The following is an 11,019-nucleotide window of genomic DNA, read 5'->3' on the forward strand; positions in this document are numbered from 1 at the left end:
GCTTAACGTGTGAAAACGTGGACGTTTTGTCCTTTAGCATGACAACAGTTTGATGTAAATGGATCGGATCATCTATACGTTTGCTTGTGTTTTCAGCGTCCACATACTGTTGATTAATTTTGATTGTTGCTCTCATGGCAAGCCGTTTTCGTGTTTATTCCTTACAACTAACAAATACCTCTTTTGTGTTTACTAGTACTTCTTTTAATTACCAGTGTAAGTAATCCAACACTGACTAGTAGCTTCATTAGTTACTAGTGTTTATTCATTACTTGCATTCATTCCTGTAGTAACTATTCCATTGTTAACTACTAGCGTATTTTTGCAATTAAATTCAATGGGAATGGCAATCGGTGATTCCGATATTAGCTATTCACTTCCAACAAGCATTCCAGCTGTTGCAGTTGCAGGTAGTGGTACCTATTCCAGTTTTTCTAGGACCTGTTTATTAGTTTCTTAGAACTATTCAAATAGTTGCACATATCCATTCCACTTTTCCTTAAAGGCCTATTTGTTTGAGACTAGTGTGTGTTCCTTAAAGGCCTGTTTATTAGAGACAGTTGTTACTTGTAGATTTAGATTTATGCATTTGGCGGATGTTTTTATCCAAAGTGACATGCATTAAAGGTACACACTTGTTATCACTTCTTATACTGGTAACATCTTTAATCTCACTAAATTTTAACTGAACTATAAATTAGCCATTCTGACTAGTGATCACTTACGACATTTACTAGCTGAAATGGACAAAAATAGATATAGAAATAAGTGTTAAATAAGCTTGCCATGATATTCTGATTGTTTGTAGAAATACTCTAAATGAAGTTTCTGTGATACGTCACTTTGTGTTTGCGTACCCTACCAGCATACCCTCTTCGCTTATTTTTGTGTTTAGAAATGTAAGGGTTAGGGTTCCAGGCGGCGTTGAGGTTAGGGTTTAAGTTTCCACTGAGCAAATTTGAGATTTGCTTAAACCCCAGGAGACTCCTGTGATCGCAGTCAGCCCTGGTTCAGAACCTCTTGTTGTCATTTACAAAGGTGGAAAATGTCCAGTGAAAGACAACGGTCAGATGATGAAAGTCCCAGCACCAGCAGCGGTAGTTCCGATGCGGATCAGAGAGATCCTCCGGTGCCAGAACCAGAAGAACAAGAGGAGCGAAAACAACCCACGCCTCCACAACAGCAGAAGAAGTCCACCAAACTGTCCAGCAAAACAACAGCCAAATTATCCTCCAGTGCGAAGAGGTAACGATCTGTTTTGCCTTTGAGGATTCAATGCCCTTTTTCTGTGATTCTGGCAAATCTTCTGTCAACAAATTTAACTGTTTTTTATCACATTTTGTGCATTCAAGTTCATTTTCACAATGTGCCAATTAACAGGTTTAGCATCTGTGCTCCATACTTGAGAATAAAAGCACTAAGCTTAGATAATTACTTAACTGCATGAGCAAAGAAGCCGTGTGATCGGCTTATATTTAATTTCAACGAACCACACCATGTTTACTTAGCAAAAGTTCTCTTGAGGCATCCCAGTACTTCTAAGTAAAGTTATTTGAGGAACAAGAGACGTGAATCAAATCCGTCTGCCTCGTGGATACTAGTAAATACAGCAATTCTACCCTCAAATTTCATTGGCACTGAAAAAAAAAAACAGTAACCAATCAATCCACATCAGTGCTCATTAAAACACCATAGACTTTCTCAGTGTATGTGGAATGACAGATCAAAAAAACAAACTGTTATTCTTTGAAAATGTCAAAAATCCTGCCCTGGCTCCTTTACACGCTGTTGATAATGCTTTAGTAACAGCACCAGAGCTGTGCATTAAAGCTCTTGTCAAATATGCCCGAGAACACCCCCCTCCCTCCCTCTGCCTCATTTGCATATAAGCTTGAAAAGAAAATCTTTTGTGCTTAAAGTGACTTAAACCCGCCGATGAGGGGTGGGGTGTGAGCTAAGGGGAGCGGGCTTTGAGCTGAGGTGAAGATCAGCGGTGGGCGATGGAGGGAAAGGCAGAATCGAGCACGGCAAAGTTTTCCTGTTATGGGATTCGGGTTATGCCTCCGAGAACAAAGAGGAAGCAGCCATGTTAGCTGTGCTGAAGGGAGAGCCAGCCGTGCAGTAAACGCAGCAGAGGTAGAGGGCAGTGTAATTCCCTGGCTGCTTGCAATTCTCACAGCTTTCTCTCCATCTCTCCCTTTCTCTCTTCTCTCCCTCGCAGAATCCAGAAAGAGCTTGCAGAAATCACTCTGGATCCTCCACCCAACTGCAGGTATGTTATTTAAGCATGCTGTCGTATATTATTCCTTTATGGGCTGGTTTGAGAAAGGTTCACTGTGGGAAAGAATCGACTTTTAGCACCAGCTGTTGGAGTTTTTAGACTCGTTTTAAACTGATGGACTCACTCAGGACAGATGTGGCATGTTGCTCCTCGGCTTCAAAGAGTTAGGAAGGATAGTGTTTTTTTTTTTTCTTCCTCTGTGCATTATTGTTGCTGATGTTCCTGTGGTCTTGTTTTTAATAATATGGCAGATGCTGCTCTGAAACATATGGCTTTGATTACACATCCTCATGCTGAACTTACTGATGAACCCCCATCTGTTTTAATGAGCTGACCTAGAGATGCCAGAACAAGACGAGGGAGCTTTTAAAATTCCCTCTTTAGCTCTTTTTTTTATGCTTTGAAGGACGCTCGTTTTCTGATTGTTTCTTGGTGATTTTTAAAGTCCTTTCATTAGGTGGATTTTTATTGGGAGAGTCTTCTCTGGTTGGTAATATTATTAACAGTCTGTGTTGGATATGTGTTTTGGCTTTCTGTAATATTGGAAGAGATTTATGCTTCTTGATTTATGCCTTTCAAACAAGATTTTATAGACGTTGTGTCATTGGCTCTATCTGAGGTGGCTTGATAGTGTGCATTTATTGGGATCATATTTTAGTGATAGACTGGTCATTTTAAGATTATCAGCTTTGGTTGTCAACTGAGCATTTGGCAGAAAACAGTCTGCAGTTCATTTGGAGGTCAAGTAAAAAATTGATACTTTTATTCAGAAAGGATGTATTACAGAAATCGTTCATAACATTACAAATGATTATATACAAATGCCATTACAGGAATATATTACATTTTAAAAATGTATTAAGATAGAAATGCAATATAAAAAAGAAACCATTTAAACTGTAATAATTGTTCACAATATTACTGTATTTTTGATTAAAAAAAATGCTCCCAGCATAAGAGACGTCTTTCAAAAACAAAAAAGAAATGAATAAAAATAAATAAAAAAGTATAGACCCCTAACTTTTGAACAGTAGTGTATATTTCAGCCGCTCTAGTTTTTGGCATTGAAAAAAAACACATTAGTTGATGAGTGTTACATTTAAATCAAATCCTCTGTCGGACAGAGAGGCTTTAAAGGGGTCATATAATGCGATTTCAAGTTTTCCTTTCTCTTTGGCGTGTTACAAGCTCTTGGTGCATAAAGAAGATCTGTAAAGTTGCAAAGACTAAAGTCTCAAATCCAAAGAGATATTCTTTATAAAAGTTGAGAGTCAACCACGCCTACCTAAAATGCCTCGTTCTAACCCGCCCCCACAAGTCTACGTCACGATGTGGGAAGATTTGCATAATGCTGCCCAAATGTTCATACAAAGAAAGAAGGCGTAACTTTGATTCTCGCTGTAGTATAGTTGTTGCCTCCGGCCTCCGCTCACTCTAGCCCGCCGTGTGTGACGCTGTGTTTCGTAAAATGTAAAAATCGACGCGTTTCAGAAAGGCGGGGCATAGAGGAGAAACAATAATGTACAGTATGTGGAAAATAATGTGTTTTTTTAACCTTAAACTGCATAAACACATTTCATTACACCAAATACACAAAATAATGTTCTTTTTAGCAACATCATATGACCCCTTTAAATGTAGAGGTTCGGTAGAATCTGAATCCTAAAAAAATCTTATACCTCCTGTGCAACAAATGCATTCAGCCTTGTTGCTTTTAGTTAATTTAGCAGTCAAGAAGAGTGCTAGAGTGTTTCAGTTACCCAACATCAGATAAAGATGTCCAAAAGCAGGCATTGAATACAGCAAGTTCATTTGATCCAATGTCATGTCAGAAACTTCTCAGACAACTGGTCTCAGCTCGGTTGACAGGTCATGCACTACTGACTCTACACACTAAGGCTGATAAAGCACAGTGGATCCAAAAATGTACCATGGTATGATATTGTGTTTTTACATATTTTAGCACCTGACCCGGATGACAGTGTGCTGCTGTTCAGCACAGTTTAGGCGGTGTGACGTCAAGCGTAAAAGCAATGCATTGATGCATGAGATTCATTGTTTTTAAAACATTTACTGAAATTTGACAGTTTCATTCTGTCATTTTGATGTTTAAAAAAGTCATTTATATTTTTAACATGGCAGATTTTAATTACTATCGAAGCTTAACAAGTATGAAATGTAAGAAATATAACAGCTTAAATTTTGGTGTGTTTTCACTGAAAAGTAAATTTCACAATTAATTACAAAAATAGCAATTAACACGTTGAATTAAAATGTAAAATATGGAAGTGGAAAGACTAAAATAGTATTTTCTTGTAAAACATACTCTTAATATTCTAAAAATATTTTTACAGTACACAAAACTATTGTATTGCTTCAGAAGAACTGAAATATAGTGAAATCATGAGTCTTATTTGCCACTTTTATGATTCTTTTATGGTGACTTTTGATCCTTTTTGAAGCCTGAAAACTTGAGTCACTATTTATTGTGATTGAAATAAAAAATAGTAGCCAGGATGAGAATCTCTCCCCTTTTGTGTTCCACAGAAGAAAGTAAGTCATACGGGTTTCGAACAACTGGATAATTTAAAATGTTTGGGTGAACTGTTCCTAAGAGCAAATGTTCAGAAATGGAAATGCCATGCTTTTTTGAGAGGGCACAACACAGCGTGTGCTCTGCCAGCCGTGAGATCAGTTCAGCAGCTTGGAGCCGTGAGCCAGAGATGCTGATAATGGTAATTGACAATGCAGGGATTTGGTGGCTTTTCATGGTCTGATCTGTGCAGCCACACAGTTCAGCACACTGAGATGTTTATCCCTTAATGTTCATCATTAGCTCCCTCACTGGCTCTTTTCTGAGACAGCATTTCCCTTGAGCGCAGTTTACCTGGAGGCTGACATATTATCCTGATTTGTTGGTAATGTGCCACATCACATAGTATCTGTGGGAACATATAACATATCACTCTGGGCTTGAGTTTATTTCTTACAGTAGGTCTGGGCTTCATTACTTGAATGAAATGAAAATTCATGTCATTCCAAACCTGCATACTGTTCTTTTTCCTGGGAAGAAAAAAAACGTAGGTATTTTTTAAAGTATTTTCTAAGCAGCTCTTGCCATATGACATTTATAGTGACCAGATGCTTTCAATGCTTTCTAAAAGGATTAAAGGAATGGTTCACCCAAACATGAAAATTTGTTGAAAATGTGCTCACCCTCAGGCCATCCAAGATGTAGATTATTATTGAAACAGCATAATTTCAGCAACAATCATCTTAATCAAAACAGTTTCGGAGTAATTTAGCTTTACATCACTTGCTCACCAATGGAACCTCTGAAGTGAATGGGTGCCATCAGAGTCCAAACCGCTAATAAAAATTATATTACGGATAGAGGACTTGTCATTTATCTGGAAGCAACAGTTTGAAGTTAAAAATGTATTGATGGAATTTTGCTTCACAAGATGTAATTGATGGACTGGAGTCGTATGGATTAATTGAGGATTATTTTGATTTTTTTTTTTTATCAGCGGTTTGGACTCTCATTCTGACGGCACCCATTCACTGCAGAGTATCCATTGATGAGCAAGTGATGTAATGCTAAATTTCCCTGAATATCTCAATTGGAGGTGGGAGATCGCAAGTCTCTCTTCAAAGATTCTAAATCAATTCTGGAAACTTCAGAATTACATAAGATATGTACTGTGAGAAATGAGCTTGTTCTTGACAATATGTAGTTTGTGTTTCAGTTTTTTCTTTTCTAAATGCTCTACGAATGCATAATGATTTAAGGACAGGACAAAACATCTGATATGTTAAAAGGGATCCGTGCATTAGTATGAATGCAGCCTTTAAAACCTGCCGTCTATCATCAGTAATAATCAAACAGTAATAATGCTGAGAAAAAGAAAAAAAAAAGCCATCACTGTGCTTGTCAGGAAAACTTTCAAATACTGAAAGCACTGTTTTGTTTTTTGCTTATAATGTGTTTTTTGTTCTGTCTTGTACTTTACATTTACTTGTAAGTTTGAAGCTGTATTTAGTTAATATTTCTTAACATACAATTGTTTTGATTCATTATTAATTAATAAGTATTTTAAAAAGTAGGCTACTTTAAAATTTCAATTTAATAAAAATGCAGAAATAGCTAAATGTGATATTCAACAACGTAAACTCATTCATTAATGAGAAAAAATGTAGATCAAGAATCGTTTTGGAACTGGATTGTGATTCCCAAATCCAGAATCATATCATGAGGTGCCTGCAATATTGAGCACGACTCATTTGCACAGTATGCAGGGGTCTTGAGACAAATGTTTTGGGTGAGATATTATTTTAATCAGGCAGCGCTCTGGTGTTTCTGTCATTTTTCCGTCAGAGATTGATAGTGTAAACTGTGCTTTTGTCATTGGTTTCACGCTGCTGTTGTAATAACTGTTTAGGCAGGCGCAGTTACGCTAACGTGTTTGAAACGATGTGTTCCAGCATGACTAAAGGGGGAAATGGTTATGGTGATTCACTTAGAGACACATTCAAATACTTCTGTGTTCAGGTGCTGCCTGACTTTCTGCATTTTCCTGCAAATCTCTGTCCAGCCAGTCAGCCACTCGCCCCGTCGCTGTGATTTACAGCTCGATTCTCCCTAAGAAGCAGATTTTTAACAGCAATGTGGAGAGCGCTCTATGAGTTTTTAAGCAATCTATTAAAATTCATGCCATGGAGCAAGACGCTGATTACTTCCCGGCATGAATTTGCATGTCTTCATAAAAATAAACAGTAAAACTCAAATCGCCTCTAAAGATGAATGATGGGTACTAGTTGAAAACTTGTGTCCATGCTGAACAGGCAGAAAGAGGAAGCACTGCAAAAAGAAAGAAAATTATAGTTTCAGCAAAGCTACTTCCAGATAAAATTGCATTTATTTATATTCTCAGCTGTTTAACTTCAATTGTGGTTTATGGTTTGAATAGTCACATTTGTGAAAATATAACATGTAAGGGTTGTAAATAATTCCCCTAAGGCTCTTAATAACCAGAGTATGTTTAAGGAAGTAAGAGGCTTTGACATGAGTTTGCTTGGTGTGTTACAGTATGTCTGTTTAGCTGTGTTTATCCCTGCCTGGTGTGTGTGTGTGTGTGTGTGTTACACCTTGCAATATAGCTATTTTTCAGCCTTTTTGATGATATTACTTGTATCTCTTATCCTGCTTGAAAGCTTGTTTTGTTTTGTTTTGTTGCAGAGTAAATGTGGTTAAAAATAATCAAAGCATGCATTCCAAAGCATGTAAAATTCTATTTGACACCTTTTAAAAGAACTAAATAATTGCATTTTTGCCGCTGAGGTTTATAGTAGGGATGTTCATTTTGGTTATTTTTCCTAACCGACAACCGAAGCTCGTTAACCGATTATTAACCGTTAACCGTTAAGATTATTTTAAATTAGAATTGAATTAAATTAGAAAGGATAAGTGTCTGTGACCCGTTAAAAATACTAACATTTGTTTCCCGGGGATTAATTTTACATGCGCAAAAAGTAGCAAACAACAGAACATGAGGATTCACATGGTCACGCACCTGCAGCGCTTCTGCGAGTGGAGAAAAACGGGCAGAAAAACATAGATTTAAATATGTAGTCAAATCTGTGCCGTTAAGTGTTATCACAGTACCGCCGTGATGTTATGCAAAACATTTTGTTTTACGTGGATATTGGAGCGCGAGTGAAGTAGGCTACATAATAAATAATAATTTGCCATTCAAATACATCGCGAATATGGAAACATTTGATTTTGTGTCAAATGAGAGACCCAACGTTGGTTTCAAGTTTCGTTTTAGCCTAAATTATTTCGTTTTGGCTTGTCGTTTATATTGCTAGCTTCTTATATTTTTAATTCTTGTTCTTTTCTAAATACTGTTAATTGAAAGGCTTTTTTTGTGGAGTGAGGGGAACTAAAATAGCCTAGCTATGTTTACAGTGTTTATTATAATGTTTGTAAACATTTCGCGTCGGCATTAGGCCTATTTCTGAATGAAATAATAAAATGCGACTTATATGCCACTTACGTTTTTTTTTTTTCTCTAAAAAACAAATTTTTTATATATTTTAAACCATGCAGCAAATATTTTTAAATATTTTGATAAATTACTGAAAAAAAAAAAAAAAATACATTTTTAAACCGTTTAACTGATTGTATTAATCGGTCAAAATTATATACGGTCAGCTAACGGTTAAAATGAACATCCCTAGTTTAAAGCAGTAAAATAATTGTGCAATAATATAATGACAGTGTTTGCTGATTTATATATTACCAACAAAATAATATTGCATAAACAGTAAATATTGCATTTTGGCCAGTCCTAGTGTGTGTGTATGTGTTTGTGCTGTTCTGAACTAAAATAAAAGCGTTAAAAGTGAAATATTCTGAGATTTTTTTTTCTTGATTATAGAATTCCTCAGAGTGAAGAGTTGCCATATTTGCTCTCATTATCAAAGCTCTCTCATTTGAGAATTGAGCTTTCATGCCTCCTCTGTTGTGGCATTTTTTTCTGTCTCTCAGTCTAGATGTTGAGTTTACAGTTTACAGTGCCACAGTGTTCGACTTGTTTTACATGTCAGCAGCCCTGGATGAAGGTGCTTTACATGGTTGCAACAGTTTGATGCAACAGTTTGAAACACCCGCTGTAGACAATCCACTTCGGGATTTCTGGGTTTCTTTTTGTTCTTGTTATTTAATAAAGAGTGTACTACTTTATTGGTTTAATGTTTATCGTTTACTCTGCCGTATTAATGGAATCTCTTCATTGATTGACCCTGAACCCTCTGCATCATTGGTGTACGGTCTCACCAGTGTGTGAAGCAGGTAGTTCAGCAGGTATACTGGCGTTTGTTCAGTCATGTGGTAAAACAGAAGACTATTTTCAGACTTCATACTGTTTGTTTGAGTTAGTACTGTTGTTTTGTTTTTTGTTTGTTTGTAATATTAAATTTTTTTTTTTACTTGAGTACAATATACACTACCAGTCAAAAGTTTGGGGTCAATAAGATTTTTTTTTTTTAAAGCAAGAAATTAATACTTTTATTCAATAAATTAATCAAAAGTGACAGTAAAGACTTTTACATTGTTATAAAATGTTCTATTCATCAAAGACTCCTCAAATGTATCATGTTTTCCTCAAAAATATTAAGCAGTACAACTGAAGAATCTGAATGATCATATGACACTAATGGCTGTCATTTTCAATTGTATTATTTCACAATATTACAATTTTTACTGTATTTTTTTATTAAATAAATGCAGTCTGTGTGAGCATAAAAGACTTAAAAGACTAATGTCAAAAACATAAAAAAATCATGCAGACTCCAAACTTTTAATTTGTAAGATATTTAATTCACTGGAAAAAAAAATTGCACATTATTAAGGAATATTTCTTTATTTAATATAGAAAATATTTTGAATATATTAAAAAAAAGTTATCTTGACATCTTCATTCTCGTGATGTAAAATGACTTATGCTGTTATTTTGGCCATATCATAGCTATAAGCGTTTTTTTTTTTTAATAATTTTTTTTTTTTTTACACACACTTGCAATAAGAACCAAGCCATCTGTTTTAGATTCATCTGTTGACCTGTAAGTGCTGTTTTGCCCGTTTTCTTTATTGATTTTTAATTCTGGCCACTGCTGTAGATTTCCCAAACTGTCTTTTTGTTCTGCTCTGCAAATATTGGAACAATAATATCAAATTTATGGACTGAAAAACTAGACGGTAGCAATTTTATTTTTATGTCTGTCTATACTCTACACCAAAGAAATGCTGTTTAAACTAAATGAGTCTTACAGTCACGGTGTTTAGACAAATGAAGAGACTCATTACAGATATAGGGTTCAGGAACCTTGCAGCCTGTATGGCACAACATACCATCATCATTGTGGTTATTATAGCAGACTGCTGCAGCAACTCCCCTTCATTATGGCTGAATAAATACGTGCAAGGACAATGAAGGGAAGCGGTGGGCGATGCAAGTCCAGGGCCTGCGTGCTGAGACGCTCGGAGTAAATATTTAAAGAGGACCCTTGGCAAGATTGTGTAATTGAGATCTGATGCATACTCATGAATCACAGAAAGCAATAACGTTGCCAATTATGGCCTGGGTTCTTGTCATGTAGTTTGTGCTGATGGTGCTCTCAGCGCTATTACACACAGGTCAGGCTCTCCGTAGGCAGTTTGTACACTAAAAAATCCTGCAAATGTGTTCAATGCTCAGCAACCCTTTGTCTAAATTGAAAGGTAGCCCTTCAGCAGCACCTCGTTTTCTCAGGGGGTTTTCCTTAACCCGCTTTCTTTCTCTCCCTGCATCTCTCTTTCTTCTCTTTCCCTCGGTGAAGCTCTCCAGCTGTCAGATTCACTGTGGGGCTTTTTTTTTTTTATTGGTGTAGTGTCAGAGAATGTCCTGCGGACAGCCTCGCAGCCTTCACAAGACACTCGTCTTTCACACAAAACAGAACAGAAACGCTCAAGGAGGTGCTGTTTTGAAGTCAACATGAAAAATGATCCAGTTAATTTTTTTAATGCACGTTTCTGGTCTTATTGTGAATGAATCATAGGTATGCATTATTTTAATAAAGAAAAGTCTCTTTGTAATCTCTTTTTAATAAATACTGATTTAAAAAAAAATCTGATTGTACCATATTTAAATCTGATCTGCATTACCCCCCCCCCCCCCCCCCCCCCCCACCCCCAA

General features: G+C 36.4%; 1 protein-coding gene across 1 annotated transcript in view; it reads left to right on the plus strand.

Moving 5' to 3' along the window:
- LOC107676084 (ubiquitin-conjugating enzyme E2 E3) overlaps positions 1-11,019 on the plus strand; it is a 48,377-nt gene that overhangs the window by 1,128 nt on the left and 36,230 nt on the right. Inside the window, exons 2-3 of the mRNA XM_016470606.1 lie at positions 1,039-1,245; positions 2,222-2,272. Of these exons, the coding sequence (XP_016326092.1) occupies positions 1,046-1,245; positions 2,222-2,272 (251 nt within the window). The 5' untranslated portion in view covers positions 1,039-1,045. The remainder of the gene's footprint in view (positions 1-1,038; positions 1,246-2,221; positions 2,273-11,019) is intronic.

Source organism: Sinocyclocheilus anshuiensis, unplaced genomic scaffold (assembly GCF_001515605.1).
Source record: "Sinocyclocheilus anshuiensis isolate Anshui unplaced genomic scaffold, SAMN03320099.WGS_v1.1 scaffold1932, whole genome shotgun sequence".
Taxonomy (NCBI): domain Eukaryota; kingdom Metazoa; phylum Chordata; class Actinopteri; order Cypriniformes; family Cyprinidae; genus Sinocyclocheilus; species Sinocyclocheilus anshuiensis.